Source organism: Hydra viridissima, unplaced genomic scaffold (genome assembly GCF_058129835.1).
Source record: "Hydra viridissima isolate aposymbiotic clone 2 unplaced genomic scaffold, HvirCarnegie_v1 scaffold_2, whole genome shotgun sequence".
In the NCBI taxonomy this organism is placed as follows: Eukaryota; Metazoa; Cnidaria; class Hydrozoa; order Anthoathecata; family Hydridae; genus Hydra; species Hydra viridissima.
This window is the reverse complement of record NW_028324301.1, coordinates 5,907,106-5,927,517: the sequence shown is the minus strand read 5'-3', so window position 1 is coordinate 5,927,517 and position 20,412 is coordinate 5,907,106. Positions and strand designations below refer to the sequence as shown.

Below are 20,412 nucleotides of genomic sequence, written 5' to 3'. Positions count from 1 at the left end.
TATATATATATATATATGTTTACTTGTCTTATGTATATATAACACAAGTATACATCTATAGATATACTAAAATATATTTTAAAATGTTCTGGAAGTTCCATATAGATTCTTCAGCAATTGATACTCTATTAGCAAAGCAGGTATGTTTTAAAATTAGTAATAATGTTTAAATTATTTTTATAATTTACACATGAGTAAACATTAAAACACTAGCTACTAATATATCTTTAAAAGTGTTAGAAATATGCTGATATTCAAACAGTTTGTCAGCATCAGTATAATTTACATTATTATAAATTCAAATTATTTTCATAGTTATTTTATTGTTGTTATTGAAAAACTGCAGCCAATTTTGTATGTTTTGATGCTGGTTTGAATTTAAAGATATATGTATGTGTTTAACTTAGCTTAAGTATTTTAATAACTAAAAACAAGTAAAAAATGATATTTAAGTATAAATATCAATATAGTAGTGAATAAAGTTAGATATTATCCTTGACAAGCAAGACCTAATTTGTAACAGTCAGATATAAATCTCAATGTTTATACATCTAGGATGTCACATTAAAAGAAATTCTAAGTGAGGATGATGTTCTTCAAGAATGTAAATCACCAAACAAGAAGCTGCTAGATTTGTGAGATATTCTAAAATAAATATCCATAAATAAAAAATGATAACTTTAATTTATGCATTAATTTTGAAAAATTTTTATTTTCCTTTTAAAGCTTTTTTAATTTTTTATTATGTTTTAACTCAATTTTCTGAAATTTTGATTAAATTCAGGGAAGCTTAAAAATTGGCTTTGTATTTAAAAAATATTACTTATTACCTTTTTTTCTTATTCAGTTTAACTAAAGACGAAACTCTTAAGGAACTTCTTAATCTAGTAACCACAGAACCTTCTGATGATGTGGAAGAAATATATAAATATAAGTATGTGTTTTGTTGTTAAGAATAGTTTACAGACAAAGGTTTAGGGCTCTGTTTGATTTTCTACTTTAACTTTTTTAGATACATGAATTTGGCATGCGAAGTTCTAACTTTAGATATTTATGCATTATTAGATAAAATAGCTAATGGGGTGGTATGTGCCATGTATTTTTTCTTTATCTGTCTTATCATTTATTTACCATTGTATCAAGTAGCTTTTGTTAAAAGTGTTATCAAAAATCTAAATGGATATGTCTTTATAGAACTCGGGTGATTTAAGCCCAGTCTGAGAAAATTTCGTTTTATTTTCGTGTTATTTTTGTTTAAACGCGTGTGATGTGTTTTCACCTCGCGGGATTGATCTCATTAAGAGTTAGACGTTAAATATACCGTTAACAAAGGCTGACATTGTTTTTATAGAAACAGCCGATAATAGATAAAAATATACATCTATCAAATCTATACATTCATATTTAACAAAAAATAGTACTTTATTTTTATTAAATATAAATGATTATATTTACCTATTTAAAGTGTAAGTTCTTATTGAACTTGAGGTTCCAAAATATTACATCCTTTTTGAGAATACTGCTCAGAAATGCCTTTATTGGTTAAACCAAATTTTTTTTAAAGGAAAAATAGGACAATTTACTAGATCTTTCTTCGATACGAATGTGAAGAAACTGGCACTGAAAAATTTTCATACTTTTTTTTTGAGAATGATGAATTTCTTTTAGGTCTCCTAAAATTTTAGCTTCCATATAAAAACACTTACAGAGTTTAGCTATGTTCTTAGGTTCAAATTTAAATGTTCCAAACCTATTCAACTTTGTACACTTCTTTTTTTTTTGCGAAATTGAAAATTTGCATGGTAGAAATAGGAAAAATGTAGTAAAATACCCCCTAAAAGTCTTTTGACTTTTTAAAGGGTATTTGTCACTCGCCTATAATACAAAAAGGCTAAAGGTTGACGCTGGTGTATATTTTTCCTGATAATTTTATTTTTTCACTTTTCATTACCCCAAGCACAGGCTACATCTTAACATTTGACTCAAACAAATCAGGAGATAATAACTTACTTGAGTTTAGGAAATAAAAACTTATAGATAAACATAAGGTAGTAAAATATTTTCTTTCTAAAACAAAATACAGTTAAAGATTGTCTTTTAAATTGCATTAAAATTAGGTTTACTGGCCCTGCCATCAGTCTGATCCACCATATGCTTTACATAACCTTGGATATATCAGCCTTTGTCAACTTACAAAAGTTTTCCAAAGTATTTTCTAAAAATTAACAATAGAGAAGCTGGATGAAAGAATAAAATTTAGCAAAACCCTATTGTGAGATTTAACACAATTATTTAAAGTGATCAATTATCGGTAAAAAAAGATTAATTAGTATTTAACACTATCATTTCTTACCTTTGCGATGAAACAATCTGCTTAACACTATGATCTCATTTCCATATATTGCATTTTGATGGGTTCTTGATATTTATTGTTCATTGTCATATGAGAAACAAGGATTAAAAAATTGTCAATATTAATCCAGCACCTTGTATTTTATACACATTATAATGTAGTTATCATATAATGAAAAAAAAAAAAAATGTAATGGAATTCAAGGAAGAAATTAAAAAAATTTCTCTCTTATATTTGTATAGGTTTTATTTAGACCCACCACCAATAAAAGCTTCAAGGTTGACTAAAGACAAATAATTGATGAAAAACATTTGGATTTTGCAACTTTTCCTTGTACTTTCAAAACTTGTCTTGTTTTTTATCATTATTACATTTGCTGAAAAATGAAAATTTCACAAAACTTGTAGTAGTAATTGAAAAATTAACAACTTGTATGTATGTATGTATGTATGTATGTATGTATGTATGTATGTATGTATGTATGTATGTATGTATGTATGTATGTATGTATGTATGTATGTATGTATGTATGTATGTATGTATGTATGTATGTATGTATGTATGTATATGTATGTATGTATGTATGCATGTATGTACTTCCTACATATACCAAGTATATTACACAGAAAATGAATCATAAAAATTAGAAAAGATTAGGTGAAACATTAAATTCATTTTCAAGTAAAAACCAATAACAAAAAGATAGACATAGCAACAAGACAACTGGTTTAACATATTTTCATGTAAAACTTTCAAACTAGAAAATGATTTTTGTTTTGCTTGAAACAGCTGCAAAATATTTAAAAATCTAAAACTTCATGTCTAATAAAATGTAAATTTGGTCACATGGTTTCACCCAACAAAAAAAATCTTAATTATTCTTATCGACTTTATTGCTCTAAGTGCCGTTAACGATGATTGCTTCTTTTAGTAGTGTTAGGGACGACGCCGGAAGATTATAAAAAACGTCGGATTTTCTGATCATACCACAAATCACTAATTGTACAAGTGGATATTAACAATTATCGAAGTGTACTAGATTGAACATTACTGGAATAGATGTGCATAGAGATCATTTTGTTTATTTTTAAAGATATTCTTCTTTTTCAGAAAAGACAAAATCCGTCATAACCCATAACGTCGTAAAAAATTAATATTTTAATTTTTAACAGCTTTTGCCTGGTAATGTTCATTTTAGTGAATTGATTGCCAAAAAAAGTTATGCTCAAAAGAAATGTTTGGTGGTGCAACCGAATTGATCTTGAATCAGTCCCAGGAAGCTTTTTATCTGTTTTAATTACCTCATATGTATAGATATCGCCATTTTGAAAGTATTTTGTTACTTGATGTAAGTTTTTGTTTTTTAGGAATATTTGAATATATTGTGGAAGTTTATAAAATCTCCACCTCCTTTGAATCCACTTATAACCAGGTAAATTTGAGCATCTTAAAAAGTTCAATTTTAAAATTAAATTCATGTTTCAAATATTTTATATAATTGCTGTAGGCTATCCTGTTAAATTTTCTTTTGAATGTTAAAAAAAAAAAAAAATGTAAAAATGGTTAATTTTAAAAATTTTTCTTTTTCTTTTTTTCCAGTTTTTTCTCTAAAGTGCTAGCTATTTTAATATGTCGAAAAACATCAGAGGTGATTTGCTTTTTTTCTTCTAGAAAATTAGAATTTTACTTATAGCTTTTTTTTTACTCCTATAAATCTTACACATTTATTTCTGTTGCTAGATGATAGCATTTCTTAAGTCAAATGATGCTGTAAATAAATTGCTTGTTCATATTGAAATATCTGCAATAATGGAACTGTTTATCAAGCTAGTCACTGTTGTAGACTCCCATGAAATGAAGTTGGAAGTTTCAAGGGTATGAATGTTGTTTAATGGCTTTTAGTTAACTTTTAGTTTTAAATCCATTATTAAGTTTGTGTGTAAAGCAAATCAAATACTGCAAACAATTTCAAATGTAATTCAATTGCATATAGTTTCAAATCAAATGTAGCATTTAAATAAAAAACCTTTTTGATGAAAGATGTTTTATTTTTGCTTCTTGGCTTTTTTGTTAAAAGTACTTAAGTTTTTTCAAACTGTTAAAGTTGTTCTAGAGGTTTATTTAGAAATCAATTATTGATACAATTTTAAACAGAAAATAATCTGGTCTAAACAAATATACAATTACTATCTAATCATAAACAATATACTACATTTAAATAAAATGTGTCACTTTAGATTTGTGTTGTATCTATGATTTTAAAAAGTGTCTCTGATGTTGATTACAAATAACTAACTTTACCTTCTTAAAATACTGAAAATTCATTTGTTGTTGCTTCTTTTAAAATGGCTTGATCATGTTACTGATCTTGAACCAAATTGTTATGTTGAAGTGTTAGTTGTTAAAGAAAAATGTGTGTTCCAAACAATGTTTAAATGTTAAGTTTTACTGTGAAAATATTGATGTTTTATCAAGTTTCAAATTAATACAAATGTTTTTTGTGCTGTACAAATTTATTGCCCACCTATGATAAAATGAGCTATACTCAAGATACCAAAACAGTTTAGAAACTTTTCATAGTGATAGGTCCCTTATCAAATCTTCTAGTTTAACATAATAAGTGCTTTTAATTTTAGTGGGTAAACGAAGAAAAATTAGTTGAAAAATTAACAAACTTGCTTCATCCAACGCAGAAAGAAGAAGTAAGTTTTTTTTTTTAAAATTTAGTATTTTGGAATTTGCAGCTAGCTAGTAACTAAATTGTTGTAGCTCTTTTATTTTATCATAGTATTTTACAAACTGCTAAAGTTGTTAAAAATAATAGTAATAAAAAAAAAAAAAGTGTCATCTTGGAAAAGAAAGAATTTAAAGTGACTTAATTTTTTTATGTAACAATGAACTATTTAAAATAAAGTACTTCAGGACTCTATTTTAACTTTTGCTTACAAAGATTTTTTAGATAACACATTGAGGTTTAATTGCCATTTAAGCAAGAAAAGCATGTTTTAGTGTTTTATATTCAGGTTTTAAGTAAATTCCATGTCTAGAACTAAGTCTTGTTGGCAAGGAAAGGTTTTTTAATGTATGTGCATATGAATAGGTTTGTCTTGTGTCATTTTAAATTTCCAACCTCCAATTAAAAGTTAGCAATAAATTTTAGGTACACTACAACACTGCTCAGTTGTTGAGTGAATTAATACGCATTAGTAGAGACTCAATGTCCCAGTTTGAATTTGATGAAGATCCTTTGTTAGCAACTTTGGAAAAGTAAGGTTTATTCTCTTTTTCTTATTTTCTTATAGTTATTTTATATATTAGTTATTTTAACTAATATATATTCAGTTTATATTATGTTTAAATAAGTTATATACTGAATATATTAACAATTAGTTATAATCTGTTTTACCCTTTAGTTTGTTTTTTGTTTTGAAACTGTTATCACTGTATAAATGGTATTTATCAATCAGTTTTGGTTTTACCATTGTTTGAAAGCAAAAGTGAAATATTCTTATGCAATTAACAGAAGATTTTCAATAATGTTTATTTAACTGCTGATTCTTTTCATTTATTCCTAAAACAGAGATCACAAAAAGCTATTAGGAGAACCAAGCTTCAACCAAAAACAACCAATAAAATTTTTTATCTAAAATTATTTAAGATTAGGAATTAGAGAAATTGTTAAATAATGATTAATAGTTTAGAATAGATTCCAATGACATCTTTTAAATGAAAGAAAATGTTTCAATGATATGTTTTGTGTATGTTCAGTAAAACAAAGTCATGTGTTGCATGAAATATGACTGAAATGTGTAATTTATCATAAATATACCATATAATGTATAGCTTAACTGTAATGCTGTATGATAGATTTTCACATTCCATTATAAATATTTCTAGCTAGTTTTGGTAGTCCAATTTTTTTTAACAAACGAGATTAAAAGACTTAAACAACTTAAACAACTGTTGATGTTTGAATTTCGTTTAGGAAAGAGACAGTTGAACATCTATTAAATGTGATGTTTGATGATCTTCATGCTCCTCATGCAGACTCTTCAGTAGTAAATGGGATTGTATTTTTGGGATCTTTAATAGAAATTAAACGTTCTGATGAACCTAATGATGGTATGGAAGAGATTATACTTCCAATAGATCAGGAAAGGCTTACAAAAGGTTATACTCAAATAATATATTAAGATTTTTTTTCCTTTCTTAAAGGTTGATAAACTACACAGCTGAGCCAAGCTGGAGTTGTTCTTACTTTTCTAATAAATTTTGGTTGAAATAGTGTAGTTCAAGTAATTTCCACATTACACAATAAATATAATTTAAAAAGTTGGAAGTGCTGCCTATAAGAAGCCAGAGCCAAGCTGAAACTGTGAATTCTCTGGGAGCTGGGACCAAGTTGTGAAAAACAATCATGGCTCCACAAGCCTGAAAAAACATATTGTAATGTCCTTATATAGCAACTATTTTATGAAAGACTCCAGTCCTAGACTCTGATGTAACAACTGTAAAATGTCTTTTAACTTCACTCAAGTTTTAATTTCAAAATAAAGCTAACTTTTAACTACATAAAGCAAATCTGAGTTTAAAAATTGTCAAAAAGGACAAAAAAAGCTTCAGCCAAATAAAAAGTTTTGTAATTATGGATGTATGTTTATATTTTAAGGAGTTAAAACAACATTAGAAGTACTTTCAAAAAGAATACCAGACTTTCATATGCTTCTTATTCAACCTAATAATGTAAGTTCATTAATTTTTATGTAGATATAATAAATTCTTTAGGTTTTTTATTATTTAGGTATATATAGTTACATAATTTAACTTTGCCTTTTTATTATTAGCTTAAATTTTAACTTAACTTGAAACTTTTATTTTTACACTTTAAAATCCAGTGTGTATTAACAAATATTGAACTCAGAGTTTTCTATTTTCAATTGGTGTTTGCAAAATTATGGTTGAATCTTTAGACATTATCAATGGAAACAACATTTGGTACTCTCAGTCCGCCTCTTGGAAAAGTTCGGTTGAGTATTGCAGCTTTACTTTCAAGAGCAATTTCAACCAATAATTCATCCATAAATGAAGCAATAGCTAAAGCAGGAACAATGAAGGTTTTACTGGTAAAAATGTCTTTTTCTGGTATACTAGAAAATATCATTGGCAAAATACTATTTTAAAATGAAGTCACAATCATAGCAAGTGAAGAAAGCTGCATTGAATAATACTGCTATCACCATTATTCTATATAGAATTAAGTTAATAATTTGATGAACAGATAGGTGGTAGAATCCATACATATCACAAAATGAAAGTAATTCTCTTACTGAATTTCTCTGTTAGCATAGATACCTAAGATAAACAAATTGATGTTTTATTCCAGATTTATCAAGTTTCAGTTCAACACCACTAAATACCATTTCCCTATTGGAATCAGAAAACATGTGGCAATGTTCTCAATTAACTTTTAATTATAATTGCTTTTGCTGTTTGTCTTACGTTACTATTTAGTTGTAATCCAAGCTTAACTTTTAACTATTATTATTATTATTATTATTATTATTATTATTATTATTATTATTATTATTATTATTATTATTATTATTATTATTATTATTATTATTATTATTATTATTATTATTATTATTACTATTATTATTATTATTATTATTATTATTATTATTATTATTATTATTATTATTATTATTATTATTATTATTATTATTGTTATTATTATTATTATTATTATTGTTATTATTGTTATTATTGTTATTGTTATTATTATTATTATTATTATTATTATTATTATTATTACTATTATTATTATTATTATTATTATTATTATTATTATTATTATTATTATTATTATTATTATTATTATTATTATTATTATTATTATTATTATTATTATTGTTATTGTTATTAATATTATTATTAGTATTATTAACACTATTGGTATTGTTGTTAATGTTACTATTGTTATTATTATCATTATTATTTTTATTAATGTTATTATAATTATTGTTATTGTTATTATTACAGTGTGTTATACTTATATTATTATGTTACATAGTTATTGATTTAAATTTGGTTGGGTAATATTTATTTTATAGGATTTATTTTCATTCTATGAGTGGAACAACTTTTTACATACACACGTGTTACAATCCATTACAGCTATTCTTTTTGGGGAATGTTTGGTTGAAGATTCAGGGGACAACAAAGAAAATTTACTGCTTAAAAATGTTTGTAACTTTTTCTTTTAATTTATAAAGCTTAATATAAAAGGTTTGAAATATTTGTTAAGCTTGTCATTTTCTTAAGTCAATATGATTTTTTATTAAGAATTAAATCTTTATTAAAAAATGAATTTTAAAAACTATTTGTAGATGCATTATCAAAGGTGCAGCATGTACAGGAAATACTCTAGCCTATGTTTGTTGTATTTATGAAAAAATATTTTTACTTATTCACAGTTGTTTGAAGAATGCAAAATCTTTGATAGATGCATAGAATTATGGGAAAAGAATGAAGCTTTACAGTAAATTCAATTTTTAATGTTTATTAATTTAAAATTTCTTGACATATCCTTGCTTTTGCTCATACTTTTGCTCCTGCTTGTTGAGTATTATTCTACTTTATCTCTCCTTTACATAACTAGAAAAGCAGGTGGTTCAAGAAAAGGTTACATGGGTCACTTGACAAAAATTATAAATGAAATAGCAAAAGCAAAAGATAAAGGTCCAAACCAGGAAATAATTCAGTCAATGTTTAATAGTATGTTGTCTATTATTTACTTTGATATTTTTTATTTTTTTAAGAGCATTTTATTAAACGTGAGGTTTTTTTACGTTTCTACTATTGATTTATATTTAAATCTAGTAATAGGTTGTTATTAGTAGGTTAAGAAAAACATAAATTGCTACAGTAAGTTTTAATTAGACTGATGTGACTGCAAATTTCCTAAAAAATTTGTTTTTGGACAAAAATTAATGCAGAATGAAAACTTAAAGCCAAACAAAAAAAATTGTTTAATAAAGTGTTTAGAATTACATTTACCACATTTTTATTAAATATGTCCTCCCTCAACATCCTTACTTCAAATTGACTCCTGAACCTGAAACAATTGATCTGTATAGTGAGAGAGTAGTGGGCATCAATCCAGAGTTTGACATGGTTCTCTAGGATTTGAATGTACTTATTGGTGTTGATTTTCTGACCAGATTTAATGAAGACTAGAGGCATTTAAAGACCATCAGAAGAAACCAAGCTAAACATCATAACTGAAGCCATATGTTTGGTCTTGATTGTATACTTTACATGCTTTGAGACTGCCTGGACTGGTTGATGACAAATAAAATATTTGGTTCTGCTGTTTGAGACAGAATCAACAGTAATCTTATCAAACCACCACTGCCAGGCTTCCCCTTAACATAACTATTCATTTTGAAATGTTTAATCACAGTGTAGACAGTATGCAGAGGGTTGTTTTGCATCTTGGCAATGTCTTTCGGTGTGTTTATGGCAAAGTCAAAAATGGGCTTATTTTTACTACTCATCTTTGCTTTTTGGCTGTTTTTTTCATTTATTTTTATTTTCAAAGACTATCGTGTGAACAATAGCAAAGTATGTGTGTAAAAATAACAACGAAACATTTATTTTAAAATCACAAAACCTATTATGAAACTTGCAGTTGCATATAGTAAATTTCTATAATCAATGAAAAATATTAGAGTGGTCCTTAATTTTCTTAGTTTGATTACTTTATGTGGCACCCTGTAACAGTATTTATATGGTTGAAAAATAAATTCACAAATAGTAACACTTGAATCCAAAAACATTTAGAGGTCCCTACCAAATTTTAACATTTTCTAATATATATTGTGCTATGGCTGCATGATAACAGTTATGGTGGTAAAACCTGCTCAATAAAGTACTTAGCTTACATTTTTAACTTATTACTTACTCATTACATGTTACCTATAATGCATTTGTACAAAATGGCACTGGAAGCTATATAAAATGTTCAGATGCATGGGAAAAATTCAATATTAGGTATAATTCAAAATGAAGTATTTTTGAATGATGCTGTTAAATTTAATTTCCATTTCACATGAAAACATATGAGGACTGAGGAAGACAAATGACTTGCTAATACTGAAATAAGTGTCACAATATTTTGTGTTCAACTAAAATGATGCTAGCTGATTAATCAAATGGGGCAAGTAATTTTTTTTTTTCTTGTAGAAAATTGCTAGTGCTATGACATTAAAACTATCCACAAGAAGAGAAACTAAATTATGGTTGATAGGTTAAATGCCATATGCTCTCATCTCAACCTAGTTACTATCAAAAAAAAGGAAGTCAGTGCACTTTTTTTCTATAACAGAGGCCAAAGAGCAAACAATTTTTGATGCATCAGATTTAACAGGCAATGATACTAGATGGATGCCAAAGCTATATAATCAAGATCAGGATATTTAGAAGAGAAGTATCTGTCACTTCACAGTTATTTTTTACACCAAGAATGGCTTAGAGCATCTTCAACTCTGTGCTCCCCCCCCCCTGTATTTATCTTGAGCTTATTAAGGAGATTATAAAAATACAAGGAGCAGAATCAAGCAGTCACTAATAATGCAATGAAGAAGATTCTTGGACATTAATGGATTTGTCTGAGTAGCTTATTGTAATAGTGCTAGGTTTCTTTGATGATGGTGTTACAAATAGTAAAAAATGTTTGATAGTAAATGCTCTGCAAACATTGAGAACAGAATATTCACTGAAGAGAATCATTGTTAGCCATGCAATAAGTTCTTAGAGCTTACAAGACTTTGTCACCATAAGTAGCCATGGATTCTTCACCATCACAAGATTACTATCATTTTCTCAACAAAATTGTGGAGCTCTGTCCTGTAGACAGATAATACTAATCTGTCAAGTTACAGCCAAGAGTATGAGAGTGGTGAATAACATAGGATAATGGGGAAGAGGCTCGATGGACAAGTACAACAAACCTCACAAAAGCAATGAGGAACAAAAGTAATATCTTCTATTAGTTGTAAAGGAGTTTTTGGCTAGACACAGGCTGTCAAGTTATCATTTTTTAAAATTTTAAAAAATTTTTTTATTGGCCTTTTTTGTTATGTAATTTTTATTATTACTATTTTTTTTTCAATTTTTTCAATTTTAAAAATTATCAAGTTGTCTTTTTTTTTTTTTTTTTTTTTTTTTTAATTTTGAAAATTGAATAATTGAAAAGATAAAAAAAATGACATAACAAAAAAGATCAATAAAAAAATGAAAAAAAAAAACAATTTGACAGCCTTTGAAATAAATGACAATTTGACAGCTTGCTAGACATTTGCAGGATTAACAGAACAAAATGGCTTGTTTAGCATTTAGTATAGGATAAAAGTTTGTTGATAATGAATTGATTTTCAGTTTATTCATACAAAATGATTAACAGTCACAATTTTGAATTTAATACATTATTGAGCATACTAGTTAAATTTAAATTCTTTGGTAGAGGTTACAATCTATTTCTTCATTGAAGCCAACTACTTAAGAAAGCACCCCACTGAATAGCAAACCAATTTTTTTTTTCTCACTGTTAAGGACCACTTTAATAAATATTTTAACAAAAATCTTTTCTGAGATAATAATGATACTTAACTTTTTATTGGTTCCTGTTATATTTTAATGTTATCATTTTCCTTTTGCACTTAAAATACTGTATATTCTTGTTCTATTACTGTGTTATGATGTCAAAGTCTTTTTATTAGTGTTACAGTTAATAAATGTTGCTGTATTTTATTATAACTCTTGTTTAGTTAATCCATTATCCATTTTTACATTTAAATCTTACAGATTTATCTGATAGTACGAGAGATGAATGGAATTCTTTGGTTAATGGCCAACTTGCAGACCTTAACAAAAAGAATATGTTTTCAGTTATGGTATGCTTTTATTATTTTTTTATTTATTCTTGAAATCAGTATTGGCTTTTCTCTTATTTTTTATATAACATAAGTTTTCTTGGAAGTTTGAGGTTATGTTGAGTTACAGGGAAATGCATAAAATGAAGGTTATTTACTTGTATCAATAAGTTTAATTTTTATCAATTTTTTACATGGTTGAGTTCTGCATTTTATATCAGTTTTGTCTCTAATATTTTCTCATTATTTACAGGGTAACATGATTATTGGGCTTGATACAGATTCAGACTCAGATGAAAACAAACCAATGCACAATTTTACACGATATGAAGCAGAAGGATCATTGCAGCAGGTGATTATAAACTCCCTCTTTTTGTTAAAGTTGCCAATGTATTGCATCATTTAGTGATGCATTAATTGGACAAATTTTAAATTTCCTTTGATAATATCAAAATAAGCATTTTATTTTATGATCACATTTTTATCAAAATTCACTGAGCTTGTCTGGCAAAAAATATCTCAGTAAATAACTATTTGTATCATTAGTTTTTAAGCTTTGTTTTATAAGTAAAAAATGAAGTGCTAATAAAAATGTCCCAAGTTAAATGCAAAGTTTCAAAACTATGTTTCTATTTTTCATGGTTCTGAATTTTCAACTATTTTTTACTTCATCACAATTCAATGTTAACATACATAAAAAGCTAAATTTTTTCAAATTTTATTTTACATTATGGTTATCATAAAGTAAAAGGCTACTGTGCTTAAAGTCATTAGAAAAATAAATGTGCATATAAATATATATAAAAAAAATTTAGGCCTATGAAAATTATCAAGTACAACCAATGACTAATGAATTTATGGAGACATTTGGTTATGATGAAGTTGCGGTGCAAGATAGTCAAGACCTTAAGTATGCTTTTTTTTGTCCAATAAACTTGATATTGTTAGCTTGTATTAGTCTGAATAAAAATAAACAACACTTTGTTTTTTTTTTAAATTTTTTAGGAGTCCATTCAGTAGTGTAGGAAGTAATTCATTTGGCATTAAAGCAGATGAAGAATCTGTAAGTTATAGTCATCTATTTTTCTATTGCTATTAGTACATATTTTATGGACATACTCCTTGGGGATGGCATTCCACTGCTTGATGATGAAGGCTTTCAGAGCTGCAATACTGTTGTGGGGAGATGCACAGGCCTTTTACTCAACATATGCTCATATACTGTATTTCAGAGGGTTTAATTCTGGGGGAGGGGTCATCTTCAGGCCAATTGAGACCACAACTCCAACCATCACAGAAGCAGGAAGTTTCGTCCTGAACTTGAACCTAACGGATTCTGGAAGATCTTCTGGCTTTGAGATACTAATGTAGCGATCAGTCCTGCTATTTGATACAACATTGTAAAGAATTTTTTAAGCTGAAAACAGAATTCTTGGTTGACCTTTCTTAAGAATAGACAAAAGTTTCTTACTTCTTTCAACTCTAGAGTTGGTCTTCAGGTCATATTTAACAACATTTCTGATTGTGTGCTCACTCACAGAGAGTTTGTTGGCTATCATTCTTATGGATTGGACTGGATTGTGCTAAATTCGGCCTTTGACGGCTCTAATTAGCCTTATAGTCCTCACAATCTTTGTTTTCCACTCTGGTTTCCCCTCTATGTGACCAAACTTTTTAAATAGACTTAAGATATCATACACAGTTTGTTTAGCCATCTCAAACCTTGCTATTATGTCCTTGGATATAATACCCAAGAGATGAAGGTCAATGACAATCTTATTTTTGTCAGTCATTGTAAAAAAATCATATTTTTCATTTTATTACTTGTTTATGTACAAATCAGATTCCAAAACCATATATCAAAACAATAATTTCTACAAAAAAAAGTTTTTAAAAATTGCAGTATTTAGGTGCGCATGCTGTATTAAATTGTGGACATTAGTCTAAACCAGTTTGTTTATATTTGTTCTAACAAAAATATTTTATATTTACTCAAGCTTCTCAAAGATGTTTCCCAAATTTATCTGTATTTGAGTAATAGTAAAGATAATCTAATTATCATAATCATGAGACATCAGATAAGAAATTTCTCTGAAATAGCTTTTTGATTATTTTATCATTTACCAAAACATAACATATTTACACTTCTCAATGTTTTTGAATGTTTTTTTTTGTTGAATTTTGTTTTTAATGAATGATTATTTAAGAAGGTGTAATTGTGCATAACAATACTGCAAGCTTAAAAGTTTGCAAATATATATACACATTTTATCTCTATGGTTATTATTATTATTAACTTACTCTAAAGAAGTTTAATTCTTGATTTTATTTTAACATAACTCAACTTTTAAAATAGACATTTACAACTTTTAAAATAGACATTTACTGTTTAAACAGTTATATAGATTTTACTGTGTTCTTTTCTAAGTAAGTTTAATACTCTTTATTGTGATCTTTTTAGTGTTTTTTCTACAGACTTAAAGGTGGTTTGTTTCTTGCTTTAAAACAATCAGAGCTATATATAAGTTTATTACCTTTTTTACAAATTATTACCTTTTTTTTTTTTAGCTTAATTTTCTGGTAATTTATATAGGCAAAAACAAAACAGTTAGTTTAAGACCATGAGTTTGGCTAAATTTGTATCAAAGTTGTATTAAACTTATGATACCTGGTTAAATTTGTAGAAATGATTGCATGAGTTTGGCTAAAATATTGGACTATTGAGTTAAGCTTGATAATGACATTTCTAAAATATAATGCTATTATTACTTTAATATGTCTTTATAATTTATTTTTACATTTAAGTTAATTTTAAAAACATTTTTGTTACTATATAGCTGTTACATGAAGATTGTTGTAAACTTTGTATATTATGTTATATTATTTGTATTATATTTATATATTATTTGTATTGTTATAAACTATACATAGTATGCTATATATATTTTTTGTATTGGTGTAAACTCTATATAATATTTTATATATATTATTTGTATTGGTGTAAACTTAGTTTAAACTAACTAAATAAATTCATATGAACTTACATAAGGAGCCTAAATGTTCAGTATCACACTTCTTAATTTAACTTGACTACTTATATTTGGTACCTTAGTTGTGTATAATGAATATATCACCTATTTTTCCATAGTTTTGGTCATTCATTGGATATAGTAAGAATTTATCATATCCAAAGGCTTCCCCTCCCTCCTCACTGTGCAATAAAGATCACATTACAAATTTTCATACATTTTTTAACAGCCTTAAATTACGACTATATCCAAAAAAGATCTAGTCAAATCTATCAATCTAATTTATCTAAATGATGCACAAGAAAATTTATGCACAAAATGGAATGCATTAAACAATGTACTAAACAAATTAAAACTTACTGACATACTGAGATTTCAAAAAGTAAAATTCAAATGATAGTCTAGTTTATCAATTTATGTTCATGAGCAGTACTCTCCAAGTATGCTACTTGATATGGCATATGCAATCAAAATGTAATTAACTTGTTGCTAAATGATTTGCCAGCAAGATGCAATAATCTAATAACTAATGAGAAAAAAAGTGACAGATTTTCACTTGTTATGGAGACTTAGGTACATCACCCCTTAAAACCTTACATTTCATATAAAAAAACACAGGATGTATAATGCATGACTAGTCTTCTTTTGTACAGCATATTCAGCTCAGTCAATAATAATCAGTATCAATAAAAAAAAAGACAATAGTCTCAGTAACTAATATAGAGTTTGACAAATACTTTTATTTTGTTGTAAAACAACACGACTTTTAGACTAATATTCTTTGAGAAATCAAAGCATGCTTTCAATTCAACAATATTTGTTGCAACAATTGTTCTTTCTTGAATAGATATCTACCAAAAAAATCCTTGTAAATTTTTCTTGTTTGTTGTTTAATTTTCATTCACTTCTAAAGGTCAAAAGTCTCTAGTGTTTAAATTTTTCTGTTTAGGTTGGTTTAAATTTTTTTAAGTTCTTTTAGCAATATTTTAAAACAACATTCTATTGTCCAAGTACACTACATATCATAAATTAATTCAATCTAGTTTGAATTAATTCACTTTGATAAGAATATCTAAACAGCAGGAAACTAAACTAGGTAGTAAATTAAGTTACACTTTTGAATATTCTTAATCAGGAAGAACAATTCAAGTTTAACATGTGCTTTAAAGATAGTGTTATTCATTTATTATGCTTGACAGTAATAATCTGTATACTTAAACAAACTCTAGCTGCTCTCCTTTTTTGAGAAATGAATTTGCACACACTATTACAAACTTTATTGTAGATATTGTTAGTATTAGTTCTGTAAATACTTTTAAATTGTTTTGATAGGAAAATGAGAAAATGTTTGAGAGTATATGTAACCAAAAGATTCAACCATTTGAAGATAATTCAAGTGATGAAGAAGAGGTTTGTTATTCCAAAAATTAGTGTAATTTTATTTTGTCCTAAGATTTGATAGCTATTTAATTTCCATCTTAACTTTAGGATATTTGGGAAGAGAAACAGTTATCCTTTTCTACCCCTCATGTTAGAAACAGAAAGTCGTGAGTAATACAAAAAATTTTTTTTCTTAAAGTTGCTGAATGCTACTTTTTATTTCAAACCTTACTTTTTACATTCTATTGATATTCTTTAAAACTTTATGGGCCATCGTTGCTGTTGAGAAAAAAGTCATATCAAAGCCTGGTCTTTAATGGAAGACCAATCTTGCCATATGGCAACATTTTTTTATGAAATTCCTAACATCAGCAAAAAAAGTTTGATTTTTATTCTTTGGCGTTTTAAGTTAAACGCCAGAGGAAATATTTTTTAAATTGTGTTTTTATAATTCAGCCCATAAAGAGTTAATCCACTTTATTTTTATAAATATTCAATATAAATATTTTTATGCCATTTAGAAAAGATTCAGCTTTATCTGGTAGCGATTCGAGTGATGATGAAGCTCCCCCTAAAGAACAAGTTGAAGGAATGGATGTTGATACAGGTATTTTATTGATATACTACAAGAATTGGATGTTAGAATTTTCTACCTTTTAAATGTAATCAAATTTTAGTTTTTATTGTTTTTATCATCCTTGATATTTTTCCTTGTGCAATTTTAATTTTTGTTGTTGTTTTTTAGAATGGTCTGCAAATTTTGACAATATGGAAGTTCAAGAAAATCCTTGGCCTAATCAGGATAATCTTGGTTTATACAAAAAATATGATATCGAGGAAGATTTTGCCGACTTTACAAACATTGGATGTTTTGAAATGTAAAAATTTTTATTTAATAAACTGATTTTTTTTACTGAGTTTTAAACTTTTAAATTTGCATATTTCTGAAAAATTCAATTTATTTTTAGAACAAAAAATACGTCAAATGATATGGAAACTGAAACTAATAAACAAGTCACACCCCCAGGTGATAATCTATTAGTTTGTAGTTTTTTTGTATATTGGTTTGGCTAATACATCTCAGATTTTACCCAAAGAGATCATTTTTGCAGTTTTTAAAACTAAACCTTCATAGCTCATCAATTTAATTTGACAGCCGTGATTTATGTAAAAGTATACTTTACCAACTTTAGTATTTAATATTTATCTAAATATCCGACATTATTTATTGGCCAACTTGTAAAGTTGGCCAATAAATAATGTGAAAAAATAAATAATGTAAAAAGTTCACGAAGCGACTAGATATTATTTGATTTTTCCTTTGTTTTAGATGTAAAAAGTGAAGAGACAAATAAATTTTTAGTAACAGCGAAGTAAGCGGCTTTGTTTATAAAACTGTATGTATATATAAACGATGGATTAAAAAAAAAAAAAGGATATTAAAGCTATTTAAATACAGAGTTTTAAACAACTTTTTATCTATTTAATATCTGAGTTGTTTTTTTTATATATCTTTTGTATAGTTTGTTTATAAAGCTCCTGTCATCCTTTTCGACTTTCGGCTCTTTTCTATTTTACTGCCTTGACCTTTAAAAAAAATGTCCCTATAATTTGATGTAAAGTTAGTAATATTTTAGCATCCAAGCAGACAAAAATTCGTTAGGATGCTAAAATATTGCATCTATGCTTGTATATAAACATAAATAGTTCCGCAATGACCAAGTTCTTATCCTTTATTTCGTTAACATCTAAGTAGGATTAAAGAATATATACTTTGATTTTAGTCAGGAAATGTACATTGAAACTACCGTCATCAAGACTCAAATGGTTGGTGGTTATGTAGTTGTAGATCAAGTCAATCCCGAACCAAAATCTGCACCAGAACAACCTGTTTCCTCTGAGGTATATTTTATAAAAAGATAAATTAATCAGGTTTTTTTTTTAACTTTATTGATAACAGTTTTACGCTTTTCCTAACATTCAGCTTTTTAGTAAAAATTTACTTTTTGGGTAAACAAAAGAAACAATAATGGTAACATTTTGAACTGTAATGATTAATAGAAAGAATGAAGTTGTGGAATAAAGTTAAAGTTTTTGTTTGTTATGGTTAATAGAAAGAAGGTTATGATTAATAGAAAGAAGGTTATGATTAATAGAAAGAAGGTTATGATTAATAGAAAGAAGGTTATGATTAATAGAAAGAAGGTTATGGTTAATGGAAAGAAGATTTGTGGTTATGAAACGGTTAAATCAAACTTTACTGCATTAAACCGAATTTTAGCTTATACCACTACTTCAATGTCTGGCGATGTAATTTTTAAGTATTTTTGATCTATCGTTTCTCACTTGAATGTGACGTTTTATTGTTCTACCATTATTTTATAGAACAGGGATGTGCAAACTAATCCAGTAGCAGAGTATCCAATAACAGAAACCGTTGAAACATTTTCTCCTTCAGTGTCGGAAACCGGTGAATCATCTGTATCATCCATTGAAAAATTTGACACGAGTGTAGAATCCCAACTCTCACTGTATGTTTAATATTTCGACTAAAGATTAGTGATTTATGCTTTTTTAGGAATGAAAAGTTAGAGGTTTATGCTTTTTTGTAAAATGAAAAACGTTGAACTTTTGCTGTCAAGGTTGCCGCATTTTGTTGTATTTTTTTTCCTCGTCTATACTTTTTTTCAGAGTTCGTGATGTAAGCGAAAAAACGCAAGAAAGTATTTCTTCAATAGAATCTTGCTTATCTGCTGTTTTGAACGGACCAATTGAAGAGATTAAAAACGAAGTTGAGAAAACATAATATACTTCGCTACAAGCGTGAAAATCGTTGAAAAAGTTTCGTTTGCAAGCAATGAGATCGATTATTATGGCTAGCGCAAAGATAAACGAAAAGCAACCGAACTGTTTACTGCTTGTATTATAATATTCAATCAAAGTATTGATACAGAGGGCTCATTATTCAGTACAGCTTCAGCTTTTTCAATTGTATTATATACTGAACTTACTCTTTGTAGCGTTTTTTTCGCCTTTTCTAAAAATAGAGAAACCCCAGTCTTTTGCTACATAAGTCTACTGCATGACCAATATCCGTTTATTATTTGTTCGGTTTTTTTCCCTAGTTTTATTCAATTTTTTAAAGTTATCATGTAACATAATCTCGGTATATTACGTATTATAAAAAATTCCAAAGTTCTCGGCTCCTGATTTGTAAAAGGAAGGTTTTGATTGTTTGTAAAACAAAATTTTTAAAATTAGAAATCTGTTTCGTCTGAACAAAAACAACTCAATGCTCAAGTTTTCTTTGGACCTTGTACCTAGCGTTCTATATTTCTATGTATTGTTTCTGAAAAAATTATACTCTTAATGGTAAATTATAAACGTGACATGGAATTGGTTTTGATATATTTTATATTTCTAAGCCCTCTCAATTTCAAGATTAAAAGATAATTAAATTTATGATATAATTTTTTTTTCCCTCTCTGAATTTTGTTATAAATAAACAATTTATTTAAGTTGTGTGAATTCTTTTCTGACGACTGAGATTGGACACTTAAACGAGATAAGTTAAAAAATATGGTTTAAATTTTACATTTACAATTATGTATTTTTAAAACAATGTAAGTTTGACGCTAAAGCTTTTCGCATATTTTCTGTTTTTTTTTTTTTTTGTTTTTTTTTTTTCTTGGGAGGTCCAAACTTACCACTTGGT

General features: G+C 27.0%; 2 protein-coding genes and 1 long non-coding RNA gene across 3 annotated transcripts in view; 2 read left to right on the top strand and 1 right to left on the bottom strand.

Annotated features, from left to right (window-relative positions):
* LOC149891668 (E3 SUMO-protein ligase ZBED1-like) overlaps positions 1–20,412 on the top strand; it is a 588,790-nt gene that overhangs the window by 273,469 nt on the left and 294,909 nt on the right. The gene's annotated exons all lie outside the window — the stretch shown is intronic.
* On the top strand, positions 38–19,765 carry LOC145189731 (serine/threonine-protein phosphatase 6 regulatory subunit 3-like). The gene is made up of 28 exons (XM_090077248.1): positions 38–140; positions 556–635; positions 848–934; positions 1,013–1,085; positions 3,721–3,785; positions 3,953–4,001; positions 4,094–4,228; positions 4,990–5,055; positions 5,514–5,620; positions 6,339–6,523; positions 7,023–7,096; positions 7,324–7,476; positions 8,467–8,598; positions 8,830–8,894; positions 9,015–9,130; positions 12,221–12,309; positions 12,542–12,640; positions 13,104–13,198; positions 13,294–13,351; positions 16,650–16,727; positions 16,806–16,864; positions 17,219–17,304; positions 17,443–17,575; positions 17,666–17,724; positions 18,028–18,070; positions 18,482–18,599; positions 19,083–19,228; positions 19,389–19,765. Exons 1-28 carry the CDS (start codon positions 84–86, stop codon positions 19,501–19,503), a joined length of 2,622 nt encoding a protein of 873 aa, XP_089933374.1. The 5' UTR covers positions 38–83; the 3' UTR covers positions 19,504–19,765.
* LOC149891684 (uncharacterized) lies at positions 2,039–2,400 on the bottom strand. The gene is made up of 2 exons (XR_016449452.1): positions 2,354–2,400; positions 2,039–2,215 (listed from the first exon to the last, which is right to left on the bottom strand). It is a non-coding gene; the product is annotated as an uncharacterized LOC149891684 (long non-coding RNA).